The 17602-nt window shown below is 36.8% G+C and overlaps 1 protein-coding gene and 1 pseudogene across 1 annotated transcript; both read right to left on the bottom strand.

The window, feature by feature from the left end:
• Positions 1-1517: 1517 nt before the first annotated feature.
• On the bottom strand, positions 1518-16247 carry LOC146160836 (eukaryotic peptide chain release factor GTP-binding subunit ERF3A-like). Its single transcript, XM_083385972.1, has 5 exons — positions 14894-16247; positions 5428-5528; positions 3932-4056; positions 3694-3781; positions 1518-3459 (listed from the first exon to the last, which is right to left on the bottom strand). The coding sequence occupies exons 1-5, from the start codon at positions 16128-16130 to the stop codon at positions 3316-3318; spliced, it is 1695 nt and encodes a 564-aa protein (XP_083242098.1). The 5' UTR covers positions 16131-16247; the 3' UTR covers positions 1518-3315.
• Positions 10389-11334, bottom strand: LOC146160837 (uncharacterized; annotated as a pseudogene).
• Positions 16248-17602: the final 1355 nt, after the last annotated feature.

Below are 17602 nucleotides of genomic sequence, written 5' to 3'. Positions count from 1 at the left end.
GGAGTAGCGTGTTATTGCCGATATTTCAATACTTGTTATACTCTAGGCTACTTTAATTGCATACTTGCGCACAAATATGCTCAATAACAGCATGTTCCCTTTGATTACTTGTTTTGTGATAAGATCTTCGAAATTACTTACCAAATATCGGCTCCTCATCAAGAATGACGCTGCTGACTTTTCCGCTTAGTGATTTTGTTTGGCAAATTTCGCAGAGATAAAAGAGGGTTAGGCCCATAGCTAAAATCTGTTTCTTTCAAATTTATTTGCCAGCAGCGAGTAGGCTATATATAGCAGGCTACAGATCTCCCATGCAACTTTGGTCCGCTATATAAAATTGCTTTTGATGGCCAACAACAAAATGTAATTGTACAACCAAGCTGCTGTAAACAATAATTCGTCACATGATTACCATACTTTAAAAGGCCTAAAATATGCGGCGCGTCGAACGTAAAGTGAAAAAGTTGGTGCATGGGAAACAAAAGTTTAACCACCCCTTGGTAGGGCATCATTAAAAAAAATCATAAGTTAACGCCACCGTGTATAACCCACATTGCACAGGGGTCACACAAAATTGAATAGTAGATTTTACCGAGGTATTTTTTGTTTGACAAATTTACCGATGTATAGTAAAAGCAAATCTGCACCAAGAAAGTGTAGTGAATTAGGCTACAGTGAGTAACAATCGCATTTGCATTGGACCTGGGGAAGGTCAGAAATTTTGTGGCTCCGAAAAACATTACTAAAACCTACGTGGGGATATTTCTATGCAATATGTATTTTCTACAATCTACGACCCACTAAAACTAAATGTGCAGTAACATCTACCACGAAAAATGTCCCAAACCAGAGGGTCGAAGATCAAAACCCAGAAGGACATAGACATTACCTCATGCGAATAAGATCTAATTGCCTAAATAACATAACATTAAAAACTTAGACCAAGATTATTGGACACACCTCGATTTGACACCATTGTTAGGGTACACGAAGTTGGTGTAATGACTGAAAGTTTGGTTTATGAACAAGTGGTTGGTGGAGCCAGCAATAATGCTAACGTTTTTTTTTTAATCTTATTCTTGTGGTTTAGGTGTTATTCCGACGGCCAAGGAATTATATCGGTTGCGATCGTAGCCCATTATATCGATCTATTCGAACGCTGGTCTAAAACTGGGCAGAAGGATTAAAAAATTACGTGAATGAGGTGGTATCACTGCCAGGTTGGTGTTATTCCGAACTGCTAGCTTTTTTATCCGATTTATTTTTCGACGTAGTTTGGACTGCAATGTTTCTAGATCTAGACAATAGAAAACCGTTCTTCTAAAAGCAAGCTTACCTAAAACGATTTTATTTGGCTCTCTAAAATCACCATAACGGTAACAAATTTAAGGGCTAGAAGAAAATAACCAAATAGACGGACTCCTAGTGTTTAGTCAGAATTAAAAAATGCAGACGGAAGAAATTCTGTATAGTCACTACGTTTCGGCAATCCAGCAAACCCATCAATGACACTCAGTCCCAAACTTCATATTTAAACCAAAATTGCATGAAACACGAACCAAGAGCCAGTACACGTCATGGAGAAAACACGTAGATGGCATCAATATGACGCAAGTTGCGGTCTGCGTGCAAACCAAGAGTGTTTATCTTGCTGCTAATGTACATAAATCCAGATGTCTAACGACAAGTGAATTAAGAGTCGATTTGTTATCATGGATCTGTCGAAACCTTTACCTATTTGAGAAACGGCCCACAGAAAATACTGGGTCGTCGAGAGTACAGGAAGCGAGTAATAATTTTTCACATACAAATATACGAGTTGCGATCAATACTTACTTTCAATCAAGTAAACGCTAATGCACAACTATTTTGTGTTGTGTATGAACTTTTATTCGAAAAATAATAGTGTCGCGAGGCTGGCAACAAATTTAAGTAAAGGCTTTATAGAGGACTTTGTTTATGCTTAGTTAAAGTATTAAGGGGCGCCAAAACCGAGAGATTTACCAAAGTAAGCGGGCGTGCGTTTCCCTGCACACTAGTGAAGTTAAAAATACCTGGCCAAAGATATAATAAAAGTCACAACCTAAACGCCTCATAAATAAAACCCATCACGACCAAACAATAATAAACAATTAGTTGAACAGATTTTAGAAATAACAACAAGCTTTTGAACACACCCGATAACTATAGATAAATTGCGGGCAATTTGAAACATTGTTTCGGCACACACCACAATTTGGTCGGATTCTTTATAAACACACGTCCCTATTCAGTCTGAAAGAAAAATATGAACAAAGCAACATTCGAGTGGCGAAAAGCAAAAAAGGCACGTTTCGCTTTCACATTTTTAAATAGATAGAAGCAATATACATGGCAATTTGAAAAAAAAATACATGACTTGTATTCAGAATAAGATACAGGGCAATTACGTTATTTTAAGGACAATTTGGCAAAAACGTTTTCGAATGAAAAATTGCTGACAACAATTTTGTCCAGCAAACAAACCATCGTTGTTTAGTATACTAACTACAACTATGGTGTTTTAAAATTAATCCATCCGAATAAATAATTTAAGAAGTTCAAAGTTTCAGTTTTGTAAATAGAAAGCATAAATGTAACAATTTGTTCAAAACTGCAAAAACATAACTTTGAGTTAGCAAAAGTCAATTGACATTGAAAAAACAGGTTTAATTGTCACTTAGAAATAAATGAACTGGTGAAATTTGTTGCATAAAACTGGATGGACTGTACAGTTGTCAAACAATAAAAAATCATATATGGAACATTTTTTCAAAACAAAAATATTTATAGTATTTTTTTCTTACAAGTTATTAATTTAAATAGGTTCTGTCAAATTAAATGGTTTCAAGCATTAAATGTTGTATTTTATACGTAGTGCAGTGGTTCTCAAACTTATTCTTGTGCTACAGAACATTTTGTAATTTTTTAAAATAACATACATAAGGCTACTGATAATAGCATGGTACTTATTACCTTGACATGCAGTTAAGTTTTATAAATCTATTGTTGGCGCAAAAAGTCTTTCTTCAATTACTTTACTTCTTGCATCACAAGCTGAAAAAGTTTTAGAACCACTGATCTAGCAACTTAAGTAATCACATTTTATGCAACAAAATAGGTGTTGACATTTTAATACTTTGTGTGTTCTGTTTCTAACTAAGTTGTAGTTGAAAACCCAAATCTCAAAGAATAAAAGTCGATAGTTATTTCACATATTGATGGCACATGCATTTCTATTTCACTACTGTTAGCACTTTAGCGACTCAGAAGAAAAAAAAAACAAGAAAAAAACACTTATTCAATGACTTTAAGGATCTTTCCAATTGCAATGGTGTGTCCTTCGTCTCGTAATGTAAAGCGTCCCATTTGAGGAAAATCTTTAAAACTCTCAATACAGACAGGCCCCTGAGTTTGTAAACGAGCGATCACAGTTTGGTCCTGCAGATGAAATGTGGAATAAACTAGTGTTTATGGTGACCTTTATGGTGAAAAAATACCACAGCAAAACAAGCTTTAGAACTATTGCAGAACAAGGTTGAAAGTTTGTGCTTACTGCTAAGTTCTAATACATATGATGAAAAAGCAGTCAAAAAGGAAAATACAGAAATTGTTATATATTAATTATGGCCATTATTTAAAAAAGAGAAATATTTGCAGAGATTACAAAATTACCTGTTTTACAAATCTGGTTCGTGTTTTTTCGCCAGTTTTACGATCAAGCAAGTAAAGCAATTTCTTTATAACAACCTCTTCAATACACCTAACGATAAAAATATATTAAAAATGGGTACGAATTAGGCAGCATAGGCAACAAGTCCAACAATTTGTTAATGTGTATACATAGCAAAACAGGAATAAATTTTAACACTTTTTGTTAAACATTGAGGTATAAATATATATGTTTGCTTACGTGTGGACATGAAGAATTGCACTGTAGCCAGCACAAATGATCGATTTGTATTCAATAATCGCAATCTGGGCGTCAAACTTAGTTCCTGTACAGCAAAGATCGCCAGGAGAACACAACACAAATCCCTGAAACAATATATATACAAATATATTTATCTTTAAGGCTAACAGATTGTATAAGAAATGCTTTTATGCTATCATTAAAACGTTCAAAAAATTAAAGGACTGCTACAATTTTAAGTGCATAATATGTAATATATTAAATATTAACTTGAACTTAAGATGCTATATATATATATATAGCAGACTTGCACAACCTGAATTGCCACAAGGGCCACAACAAGAAAAAGAAATTAGCAGACTGCATATCATATTTTAAAACGAACTCAAGCACTAATATGCAGCTTAAACCCAGTATATATGCGCAAGTGCAAAATGAGTACTTCTATTTGGTTCTAATTGGCAAAACTTAGAATTTCAAAGATATATACATGACATATTGGGTAACTAAAAAGATTTGCAACATGCTGGAATTTGTACTTTTAAGGTGCAGGAGACACTCAATACAACCTGACATAATATGCATAGCTTGTTTGGGCTAAATAAATTTCCTAATAACAGACAACAACATATTTATTAATGAGAAAGAGGAGTTTAAAAATAAAAAGTTTTCATATGGTAAAAGTTAGAGATAGACAGATATATTGGTTTACCGATAATATCAGCAGATATTTGGCTTCTACCGATATATCGGTATCTGAAGATTTTGGCCTATATTTCAGTATGAAAATATGATATAAATTTTCCTGTACAACAAACAACTTAACCATTTTTTTTAAATTGGGTTTTATCATCACACCTAAGTTAAGATGCAAAATAATAGTTTATTAATTAATAAAGGGTATAAAAACTAAAACATTACTTGGGATTTTATTTTAAACTTATTCAAATTTTGAACATTTCTTAGGTATACAAAAAAAAAATCGGTATCGGTTGACAAAATTGTAAGAAATCGGTATCGGTATCAGTAATAAAAAAGGATAACGGTTGATCTCTACTAAAAATAGACAAAAATATGATTCAACCAAATTAGTTTTCTGCAAAAAGTGGTGCATGTGACACTGCAGAGCGTCCAAGTGGTACAAGATCGTAAATAGGGTGAAAATCCCTTCTCTAGTGTGACAACAATTCTTAACCAGTTAATCCATTCTATTTAAATATTTGCTAAACTACTGGATTATAAGTGCTTCCTTCCAATGCATGAAAAAACTATGCACTTAGTTATTTGTGTCCATCTTTACAGCAAATATATGTGTGATCATGCAATACACAACCAAGTTCGCAAATATTTAAAATAAAATAATACAACAAACAGAAAACTATATGATGTCATGGGCCAAATCAATTGCACACTGGGCCTATGTTGTGCAGGCCTGATATATACTATTAACACTTTAGTACATAACAAATAAACTATATAGTAAAAAATCTTGTTACCTTGGAAATCTCGTCTTCTTCAACAGAATCTAATCTGATTTTAACATTTTCACCAGCAACAGCTTCATCTGTTTCCACATCATCCGATAAAATTGAAAGTACTGCAAATTATGTATAATTTGAAGATAATGGCTCACCCATCTCCTATCTTATATTTTTTATTTATCTACATTCCATAACAAAAAAATGATACTAGAGACAAACTTTATAAGTGTATGACTAACATTATTTTTTGGATTTTTTATACATAAATTATTATTGTTATTAATGTAGTTTAAAGGTGATAACTAGGGATGTTCAAAGTAGAATACCAAGGTATTCTAGAATAATAGGTTTAGAATCTAGAATAACGAATCCAGAATAGCGAATCCTAGTATATTTTTATTAAATTATTTAACCTCGATTTTGTTTGGGGAAGGGATTAATCTTAATGTATCCTACAGGGCCCACAATCACAGCAATAAATCGCCCAAACAATTTGCTAACATGTGTACATTATAATAAAATATTCTGTCCAGGTTGTTGCCAAAACTTATATTTATGCCAATAGTGAGTACAATGCAACACTGCACACAGAACTCTTTAGCAATTCAGTCATGTTTTTTAAAACATTGTTGGGTTTTAGTGCTTCTTTTTTGACTGACATGATCTGTTATGCAGTCAAATACTGTACTGCAAAGAATATAAAGTTACTATTGACATAATGAATACTTGACAACAGGCGCGTAGCGTGACCATTTCAAAGGGGGGTGTCCCGCAATTTCAACTTAGGGAATTCCCCTATTTTCCGTCTGACTGTAATGAATAATGACGTCATAAAAAATAAGCAGAAACACTTAACATCCAGCAAAAGCGAACACGTGCGTCGTATGAACACCCTTAGCGGGTACGGGCGGAGCCCGAACAATTTTACGTTTCGTGTATTCTAGACGCTAAAAACGGCGATTATTAGGAGCTTACGGCTGTTTAAAGTCGTCTATTTGACGTTAGAAAAGTACAACACTCCGTTGACTCATTAACGTCCGATTGGCACGTGATTTCAATTGTGCTCGAAAACTATTAGATTGTGGTGTCAGAACAGGCTCTGTGACGTGTCAATCACAAACTGTTGCACTTTGTTGTCAGCAAAATTAACGCTGCTTATCAACAAATCTGGTGATATTTGTAGTTTAGTTTCGCCGATTGTATGAAACGTGGCTTCAAAATCGCCCTTTTTAAACTCAGTTAGTAAATTATTCAGCTGAAACTGTACGAAATGTTAGTCAAGCGATAGCAATATTGTTCTAGTGCACAGTGTTTTTGAAAGTTTGTCAGTGAAAGCATGAGTTTTATCCAAAAATATGACATCTCCAAAAAGAAAGAAGCAAAAAGTAAGAAAAATCACATCGTATTTTGACACAAGGAGTGTCAGTGGTCGATTAGAATTGCCAGAAACGAGCCATGAAAAAGATAAAACACAAATCGAATCAGCGAGTATAGTGTCACCTCAACAACAATCGTCTGGAACTGGGTCTCCAAATGACATTGGAAATTTTGTTGGAGCTAATATTTCGAGGGAGACAAAGCGGAAACTTTTGTTAAATCAGTGGATGCCAGACGAAACTTGCGTATTCCCAAGACTAGAAAGAATGAAAAAAACAAAATCTGTTATGTATCCTTCCATGCATCATGGCTTCAAGCGCATCCTTGGCTTGTTTACAGCGATGTAGTGCAAGGTGCATTTTGCAAACATTGCGTTTTGTTGCAACGGAAAAGGCAGGAGGGTCATCCCTAAAGCAGCTCGTCAAAACTCCACTACGGAGTGCGGCAGAATATGTAAAAGGGACTACGTTGTTGAAAGATCACGCGTCGCTCGAATATCATAAAACAGCAACCGTAAAAGCGGAGTCATTTCTTCAGGTCTTAGAGAGGGGAGACATTTTGGAACAAATGGATAGAGATCAACAACGATTGCTTCCTCTAAAAAATAACCTTCTTGTCTCTGTGGTAGAGAGTATAATATTCTGCGGCATTCCCCTTCGCGGGCATCGCGATTCTGGTCAGCTAACTGCTCCTGCAAACTTTCGAACTGCAGAAAACGAAGGCAATTTTCGCGCACTTTTAAGATTCGAACTTAGGCAGGGGAGACTTCAGTCACAGATTATTTGGCTCAATCCAATCGGGCTGCCATGTATTACAGTCCACAAATCCAGAATGAATTATTGATATTGTCGGCGATGTCATTCGTCAAAATCGTTTTTATTTTAGCGTTTTAGCCGACGAAACTAGCGATGTTTCTGACATCGAGCAAGTTTCGCTAGACAGCTTAAAACAGGTGGGATTTAAATTCAGACAATATGCGTGGCCAAGGTTACGACGGCGCCGCCAATATGTCCGGAAAATTTAACGGCGTACAGGCAATTATTGCACGTAAATGTAGTTTACACGCCTGTTTTCTCTACGTCGTTGAGAAGTCTGTTCGTTTTACCAATAAAATACATATGCGTTAAAAGGCCTGTTTCAGATTACTTGAGTCGGTGACAGGCGAAATGCCAAATGAAACAACGATAACGAGCGGTGATTAACGGCGATAAGCACCGACCTGATTAGGCGGCCGACGTGTTTTCAATGCCAGGTGCAACGTTTTCCGATGTAACATCAATTACGGTTTTATTTTTGTGATCATTGCTTACTGAGATTTCAAAGGGGGTGTCAAGACTCCTAAATACCCCCCACGCTACGCCCCTGCTTGACAATTACGCTATGCATAACTGCATAACCTCTCTGAATATTGGCCTAAAGTTGACCTTAAGTAACCCTATAGCGCATTTTGTGAACGGCCAGCACATTTTACAATGTAATGTTACTATTGCAACTTAACGCATTTAGGGAAATTGCGAACTCCGCACCTGACATTACACGTTAGTCGCTCGCCCAATAACGCTTGATTGACACTTAATTATTAGACGCACGTTATCGCGAGATGCGAAGTAATTGGTCGCCCGAAAAAAACGCTGACACTGCTCTCCCAGGTAACATTTAAAGCAAGCACTATAAATTGGTTGCCGCAGCGACAGGCCAACTTACCACACGCGTTGTCACAATTAGGCGCAACAATCAGCAGTAAAACATTAAATTATATCGGTTCCAATTACCCGAAATAAACGGCAGAATTGGATTCAAATTCAAGGTTTCGATATTCTACTTTGAACATCCCTAGTGATAACATTCCCAAATGTCATGAGAGCAATTTAAAATAGTAAAATAGGTATTTTAATAGGAATGTCCGATTATATCGGATTGATCTGATGGCAAGCGGTAGGATAGGTACTCGTCCTATACTAGGGTGGTATCGGTGCCTATCCGATACCAATTTATTATAGGAATTTCAGGCATGATTTGTAATTCATTGCAGCGATTTTTGCCTCAAAAGTAAAAAAATAATAGTAGATAACAACATTAAGGTAATTAAACTTCCTAACCTTAAAGCGGTTTTTGGCCTAATAACATGTAAAAAAACATATTTGAATGGATCTATTTCATCCATTTTGCTTGTTTGGCAGAGTAAAACATCATTTGTAGGGATGTTCAAAGTAGAATACCAAGGTATTCTAGAATAATAGGTTTCGAATCTAGAATAACGAATCCAGAATAGCGAATCCTAGTATATTTTTATTAAATTATTTAACCTCGATTTTGTTTGGGGAATGGATTAATCTTTTTCTACCCTACAGGGCCCACATTCACAGCAATAAATCGCCCAAACAATTTGCTAACATGTGTACATTATAATAAAAAATGTTTTACATTCTTAACAACTGTCATTTGAAGCAGTTCTGTAAAGTGTAATATGTCAACGGTCAAGGTTGTTAACAAAACTTATAATTTTGTCAATAGTGAGTACAATGCAACACTGCACACCGAACTCTCAATTCTGTTCTGTTTTTTAAAGCATTGTTGGGTCTTGGTGCTTCTTTTTTGACTAATTGATCTGTTATGTAGTCGAACCCCCCCCTTTTGTAAGTGTCATTATCATTTTTTGTACGTTTTTGTCAGGGTTTTACACACTGTTCTAAGCGGCAATGTTTTTAATGTAATTAGGTCACGCGTCTAAAGCTAATGCGAAATTAAAATCAAAGGAAAAACGACGTTTTTCTTTTTTTGTTTGGTCGACCGTAAACTCTAGATAGTTTTTCTCTTTTGCCTTTCGTTATTCGTTCAGGTTGGCCGATCAGCAAGTGTGTGTTCGACAATCAGCAACAATAAATCAAGCGGTCTCCGCCTTTTTCTCGCTAAAAACGTCGAGTTAGGCGGTGCTGATGTTTCTCGCTGTTTGCTGTCCGCGTTAATATCAAATGTCGGTGTAAGACATGGGTCGGCAACCTACGGCCTGCGGGCCGGATCCGCCCACCGCCTCTTTGACAAACTATACAAAAGTCCATTTAAAACACTTTTTGGCCATTTAACTACGAAAGTGCAAAAAATTTTTCTCGCTTCGCGCAAATGATCTTCCTACGTCCGCTTTGCTTGCGTTTTGACGGTGTCTTTGGAAATAGATCAGCGCTTCTTTACCGTTGCGCCAAGAAATGCATATGACGGCATTACAATCGCTATTTCATGGCATCATATCCGTCGCTATTTCATGACGTCATATCCGTCGCTATATTATTACCTGATTACACGTTAGTCGCTCGCCCAATAACGCTTGATTGACACTTAATTATTAGACGAACGTTATCGCCAGACGCGAAGTAATTGGTCGCCCGAAAAAACGCTGACACTGCACTACCAGAAATAAGCTATTGTTGTCAGGCATAACATAATTATAACGGAGTGTTGCTCTTCCAGCAGAATATATAACAGATGGACGTTTCGACGTGCTATACAGAACGTCTTCATCAGGATACTGACGTTACATGTAAAACAGATTCCTTATAAATCCACAAGTAACAATTTGTGGGATTAAGAACTCGCACCAACGCTCATTGGTGTAAGAGCGCGCGATAGCTTATCAGCATTAGAACGTCAGTTTTTACGTTCATGGTGCTGGCGCGTGAATGGATATTCCACGACTCGAGAAAACCTCGCTTGAAGTAATCGGTTTCCTTCGTTAACACCTGAGCGGGCAGAAAAGTTAATGCTGTGCTTGTGGGTAGTTGCATGGATTGCCAACGCTGATTTCTTAGCATCCTTCTTGCCCACATCCTTTTCGTGCTCCTTCCGGTGAGTATTTAAACTTCTACCAGTCTCCCCGATGTAAATTTCGTCACACTCACCGCATGGTATAGCATACACCACACCACACCCCGCAGTTGCATCAACCAGGTCTTTTGGGTGCGACAGCATCTGACGTAGGGTGTTAATTGGTTTTACCCCAAAATCGGTCAACATACGACGCATAACATCAGTTAACTTTGGTATGTAGGGTAAGGTGACAAAGGCTCGTTCTTTGCACTGGATCTGCTTCCGCGAAACCTTTTTAGGATCACGAAGAATCCAGTCCGGGTAGCCATTTAACCATAGAGCATCATGTACCCTGCGCAATTTGGTTTGAAGCATCGCAGGGTCAGTCGTCAAGCGTCAGGCCTGATCTGATCAGGTGTATCGGTTGGGGTAAACCAATTAACACCCTACGTCAGATGCTGTTGCACCCAAATGACCCGGTTGATGCAACTGTGACAAAGGGGTGTGGTGTATGCTATACCGTGCGGTGAGTGTGACAAAATTTACATCAGGGAGACGGGTTGAAGTTTAAATATGCGCCGGAAGGAGCACAAAAGGGATGTGGGCAAGAAGGATGATAAGAAATCAGCGTTGGCAAGCCATGCAACTACCCACAAGAACAGCATTAACTTTTCTGCTGCTCAGGTGTTGACGAAGGAAACCGATTACCACAAGTGAGGTTTTCTCAAGTCGTGGAATATCCATTCACGCGCCAGCACCATGAACGTAAAAACTGACGCTCTAATGCCGATAAGCTATCGCGCGCTCTTACACCAATGAGCGTTGGTGCGAGTTTTTAACTGCACGTCCAGGTTACATTTAAAGCAAGCACTATAAATTGGTCGCCGTAGCGAGAGGCCAAATTGGGTCATTCCATTGCTACTGGTACAGTGGTGGCACCCTATGTCATAGATTTTTTTAAAATTTTATATGTATAATCTCTCTGCAATTCTATGAAGAGTGATACCAATTTTACCGAAATTGGTCAAGTACTTTTTGAGATATCAGCGACTGAAAATTGGCCCTTTTTAGGCTTTTTCGTGATCGCTCATGCGTAAAATTTAACTGCAAATTTTGTTTGACCTATTATGAAAGTGTTTTAAATGGTAACTAAAAAATTCCAATGCATATCAGTTCTTCAAAGTAAGCAGATTCTAAAAAGATATATTGTTGTTTGTTTTTGTATCAGTACAGGCCACCAAGTGGCTAGTTTCACACATGACTATTTGTGATCAGCCATGCATGACAAAACTTTGATCGGTTATAGCGAAAAATACTCTACTTCGATTTTTCTGCAACTTAGCTTAAATGAAAGGTAATTTTGTTGGCTTTCTAGCTTCCAAATATGAAGTGGGATATTTAAGTAGAAATTACAAAATTTCATTGCTTTGTGATAGATTGCGAAAAAGCTTTATGACGCACTATTATAATGTATAATTATGAAATGTGATTGTCTGGTGCTTGCAAGAAGTCAAAAAACTTATAGAAATCTGCTGGTACAGCAATGCACACTAGAAGCCAATACATAGACCAATAATTTTAATCAATGTATGGCAAAATTGCTATTAATTGTAATGTTTTGCGACTGAAAACTTTATGCACAGCAAATGTTATTGCAAAGCACTGCCCCTCATTCAGTTACACCAGGGGCAGGAACCTTTTTAACTAAGGGAGCCATAATAGTCAAATATTCTTTTGTGTTTTCATGAGAGCCACAAACATCTAGCTATATGTTGGCAAAAACTAGTAAATTGTGCAAGGCCATTTATTTTGTTCTCATTTAAAGGACAGAACATAATGTGCATTAAATTTAATTAGTTAGGTTTGCACAAATTTGATTACGGAGTTCGGTTAAAAGAATTGGGCCTTTCGAATATAAAGAGATTCGCTAAAAGAAGGAAAAAAACGCAATTTTATTCAGATCATGCTGAGAAATGATAGCTTACATTTATCTGCAAGCAAGATTCTTTTATCAAAAGAGCCATATGGCCTTACCAAAAGAACCATACATAACTCAGGTTCCCGACCCCTGAATTCACAATATTAACTGTACAGTATGTTCTAAACAGCCATTATTACTAAGTACTAATTAATAATACATCTAAAGATCTAACACTCATTAAGGTTGAAAGCTGGTGGAAATAAGCTTCGGTGTGATTTCAAATCAGGACTGAAACTAGCTGCAATTCATACTGCCTCAAGTTACAAAAACTTATAAAGATGTGTGGGACCAGTCACACCACTTTTTTAAAATCAGACTTGGAGATGTGGTATTGTCCTCTTAATGTTAACAAAACATGACATGCAATGTGGCATAAAACATGATCAAATGGAAAAAAGTATTGGTCCTGCTTTTGAGGCCAGTAATATGTGTTTTTGTTGCCAAACTTTTTCAACTTTTAGTTTTGAAGTGATTCCGAAGGACATGAAATCAGTTTCTTCCTATTTGCAAGATAGGTTTTAGTCTGGGCCGACTTTGAAAGGTACTATACTACACTATTTGAACCACTGAATGATGGAGTTATACGACATAAGGACAAGTTGTGACCTTGAATTTGCTGCGCAATCTAAAATTTGTAAAAGCACTACACCACCTTAAATGCCAATGCTTTCTCCTGTTGCTTATGATTCACAAGTTTGTATATGAGCATGACTGGTACATGGGCTGCATAGTCTCTATTGCTAAAGATGATGGTATATATGTCAAGTTGTTACTGCATGCATCCAAAAAGACCTGCTCAATCATATTACTGGCCTCAAAGGCAAGACCAATATTTTTTCCATTGGACCATGTTTTGTGCCAGATTGAATGTCCTGTTTTGGCAACATCAAGAGGACAATACCAAATCTCCAAGTCTGATGGAAGCCTGTTTTTTGAAAAGTGGTGTGACTGGTCTCACACATCTTTATAAGTTTTTGTAACTTGAAGCAGAGTGAATTGCAGCTAATTTCAGTCATGATTTACAATCAAACCAAAGTTTATTTCCACCAAATTTTCAACCTTAATAAGTGATAGATCTTTCGATGTATTATTAGTTATTACTTAGTACTAAGGGTTATTTGGAACATATGGTGCAGTAAGGGCGGTGCTTTGCAATAACATTGCGAAAGATTTAAGCTCTTAGTAGTATGTTATTTGAATATGAGGTGTCTTCCAATATACATATATACTTGTACTTAACATTGTATAGTATATTTCTCTTTGTCATCGTATAGAATCCTCCTCTGTTAGTATAAGTAGTATTGTGCGCTGATTGTGCATAAAGTTTTCAGTCGCAAATCATTAAAATTATTGGCAATTTTCGCATACATTGGGTGAAATTATTTGTCTATGTATTGGCTTCTAGTGTGCATTTCTGTACCAGCAGACTTCTATCAGTTTTGTTTGACTTCCTGGAAGCACCAGACAATCACATTTCATAATTATACATTATAATAGTGCGTCATAAAGCTTTTTCGCAATCTATTACAAAGCAATGAAATTTTGTAATTTCTACTCAAATATCCCACTTCATATTTGGAGGGTAGAAAGCCAGCAAAATTACCTTTCATTTAAGCTAAGTTGCAGAAAAATCGAAGTAGAGTATTTTTCGCTATAACCGATCAAAGTTTTGTCATGCATGACTGATCACAAATAATCATGTGTGAAACTAGCCACTTGGTGGCCTGTAGTGATAAAAAAACAAACAACAATATCTCTTTTTAGAATCTGCTTACTTCGGAGAACTGATATGCATTGGAATTTTTAAGTTACCATTTAAAACACCTTCATAATAGGTCAAACAAAATTTTCAGTTAAATTTTATGCATGAGCGATCAGGAAAAAGCCTAAAAAGGGCCAATTTTCAGTCGCTGATATCTCAAAAAGTACTTGACCAATTTCGGTAAAATTGGTATCACTTTTCATAGAATTGCAGGGAGATTCTACAAATAAAATTAAAAAAAAATCTATGACATATGGTGCCACCACTGTACCAGTAGCAATGGAATGACCCACTTACCACACGCGTTTGTACAATTAGGCGCAACAATCGGCGATAAAACATTAAATTATATCGGTTCCAATTACCTGAAATACACGGCAGAATTGGATTTGAATCCCATCTGGATTCGAATCCAAGGATTCGATATTCTACTTTGAACATCCCTAATCATTTGGTATCAGAATTTTGGGTATCGGAATAAAATGTCAGTAGTATCAGACATCCCTAGTTGACATATTAAATTAAATAATGGGACATTGCCATACATTTTCCTAACTTACCTTTCACCTTCTTTTTGTTTGGCTGCAATATCAAAGATTGTCCTTTAAATATTTTTCCTGATTCAATTTTGCCTATAACAATAACACCCATGTCTTTATATTTGTCCACAATAGGAAGTCGGACAGGTCCAGTTCCTGTGCGTTCAACAGTTGGCAGATTGTCTAAATAAGGAATAAGTGGAAGGCCAGTGTACCATGGATGCTTCGAAAAGTCTGATTCTTTAAGGTTCGTTCCTGCAAGCCCAGAGCAAGGCATAAAATGAATGTCCTTTTTGGGATTAAATCCAACCTTTTTCAAAAATGGGGTCAGTTTGTCTTTGCATTCATCATACCTTTCCTTGCGCCAAAGAACAGTTGGATCATCCATTTTGTTGATAAGCACAACAAGGTGTTGAACCCCGGCTGTTTTGGCCAACATAGCGTGCTCCCTTGTTTGGCCGCCACGCTCAAACCCAGTCTCAAATTCTCCACGCCTTGCTGATATGACCAAAACTGCAATATCTGCCTGCGAAGCACCACCAATCATATTTGGCACAAAGCTTCTATGTCCAGGAGCATCAAGAATTGTAAAGTGTTTGGTCTCTGTTTCAAAATATGCTCTTCCAACTTCAACAGTCTTTCCTTTTTCTCTTTCCTCCATATTAGTGTCCAAAGCCCATGAAAGGTACCAGGTTTCACGATTCTTTTCCTTAGCCTCTCTTTCATACTTTTCTAATGTCCGCTTGTCTACCATTCCAGTAAGAAACATTATTTGACCTCCAATAGTAGATTTGCCGGCATCAACATGTCCAATAAATACCACATTAAGATGGTCTTCTTTCATTAAGGTTGAAGACTCTGGAGGTTCAACCGGAGGTGTGGCCCTGCCTTTACTAGATTTGGTTGATAACTGTTCGACAGAAGTATTGGTCACAGGAAGAACTTCCTCTGGCGTTTTTTCATTAGTTTTATCTGCTTCAGATTCTTCTGGTGTACAGTCTTCCATCTCCACCACTGGGTCACTTTCAACTAGAGACTCAGGGGCATTTGTTGTCAATGTATCGCCCATGGGTGGGTCTGATACAACAGGTACAGGAGTGACAACTTCTGGTGTACTGTTTGTAGGTTTCTTGAATGCGGGAACAAATGATTCAGCATTGACATTGGGCACGAATGGCTTTGCTGCTATACGAAGTTCAGAAACTGATGATGCTACACCACTATCGTCCCAAGAATCTGGAATGTCTTGTCCATTCATGTTTTGATGTTCGTATTGCTTTTTTGGTTGAATAATATGACCAGTTCTAAGCCACACAAGTTACCATATATACACTTTATAATTCTAATAGATGTATACAAATAGGTAAATTACCAGAAACACTTCTATCTGAAGTGATAAAGAAACCACATCAAGCAAATATCTACTGGTAAATTGGGCTTCATGTATTTATTCATGTTAAAGTTTATATTTATAATCTCTTTTTAGATGTGCATAAAAAGTGCACACCTGCTGCGGAGACTAGGGTTCCTATTTTTCCCGGATTTTTTCACTCCCGGTAAACGGGATTGAAAAATAAAACTTCCCGGGAATCCCGGGATCCCGACAAAAAAATTATACATAAAATTACGTCATTATGACGTTTGAAATTTTTTTATTTTAGCTCCAAACATTTAATAAAGCTCATTTATGGGCGTTCTTTCACTTATGTACATGGAAAGTTATGCAAAAAAACAAAACAAAAAAAATACCGCATACCACAACTCATACTGTTTGGGTGAGGGTTGGTCAAGTATTATTATGTTTATTATTAATAATAACGCTTGACGAACCCTCACCCAAACGCTAACACGCACCCTAACCCAAATAATATGCGTTGTGGTATGCGGTATTTGAAGACCGTATTTTTTATTAATTTATACGTTCATAACTGAAGAAGCGCCCATTTATGTTCTGTAGTATTGCTTCTGCCATCTTACAAGACCTTCTCGTAGTAAAGTCAGGACCCTTATTTGTTTTTATTCAAAAAAAAAAAGCGCATGCATTTTTATTGGTAGAATAAATTTAATCAAGTTTATCCGCTGGTAAGCGCAAATAAAGCAACTCAGGCAACGACGTTAACATGGTTGGTACTATTTTTTTCTTTATATTAGTCAAAAACGACATATTTTTTTTTTTAAGTTTTTTTTTTTTAAGTTTTGCTATGTTGCCGAATAACCGCGATTTAAAAAAAAATTTCCCTGGATTCGGGATTGTCAATTTGCGGGAAATCCCGGGAATTTCCTGTCGAAACATTCCCGGAGAGGAACCCTAGCGCAGACCTCAAAAATTGGCGCTGGTAAAAACCAAATATATCCGCGTAAAGTGAAATGAAGATGCTGAACATCAGGTATATGTACAAGTATATAGATCGAATTGAAATGGCATCACAAAATTGGCGCTGGTCTAGAATCTTACCATATTTTTGTCGGGGAGTTTATATTGTTAAAATTATTGGCGCTGGTCTAGAATCCGGCGCTCTTTCACTATTGTACGTAAAAATTAATAAAAAAAAAATTTTCTTCAAATGCCGCATACCACAACACATATTGTTTGGGTTAGGGTGCGGGTTAGCGTTTGGTTGAGGGTGGGTCAAGTTATTATTAATAATAAACATAATATTACTTGACCCACCCTCACCCAAACGCTAACCCGCAACCTAACCCAAACAATATGCGTTGTGGTATGCGGTA

The sequence above is a fragment of the Ascidiella aspersa genome, chromosome 3 (genome assembly GCF_963924565.1).
Source record: "Ascidiella aspersa chromosome 3, kaAscAspe10.2, whole genome shotgun sequence".
In the NCBI taxonomy this organism is placed as follows: domain Eukaryota; kingdom Metazoa; phylum Chordata; class Ascidiacea; order Phlebobranchia; family Ascidiidae; genus Ascidiella; species Ascidiella aspersa.
Note: the sequence above shows the minus strand (reverse complement) of the source record. Positions and strands in the feature narration are given on the sequence as shown.

What these genes read in the sequence shown, in the direction of transcription:
- LOC146160836 (XM_083385972.1), bottom strand. Translation starts at nt 16,130, where the DNA reads ATGAATGGACAAGACATTCCAGATTCTTGGGACGATAGTGGTGTAGCA. An exon ending in GCAATTCTTCATGTCCACAC is followed by an intron (nt 3,782 to 3,931) that starts GTAAGCAAACAT and finishes TTTTATCGTTAG; the next exon opens with GTGTATTGAAGAGGTTGTTA. An exon ending in GAACCAGATTTGTAAAACAG is followed by an intron (nt 3,460 to 3,693) that starts GTAATTTTGTAA and finishes TTTCATCTGCAG; the next exon opens with GACCAAACTGTGATCGCTCG.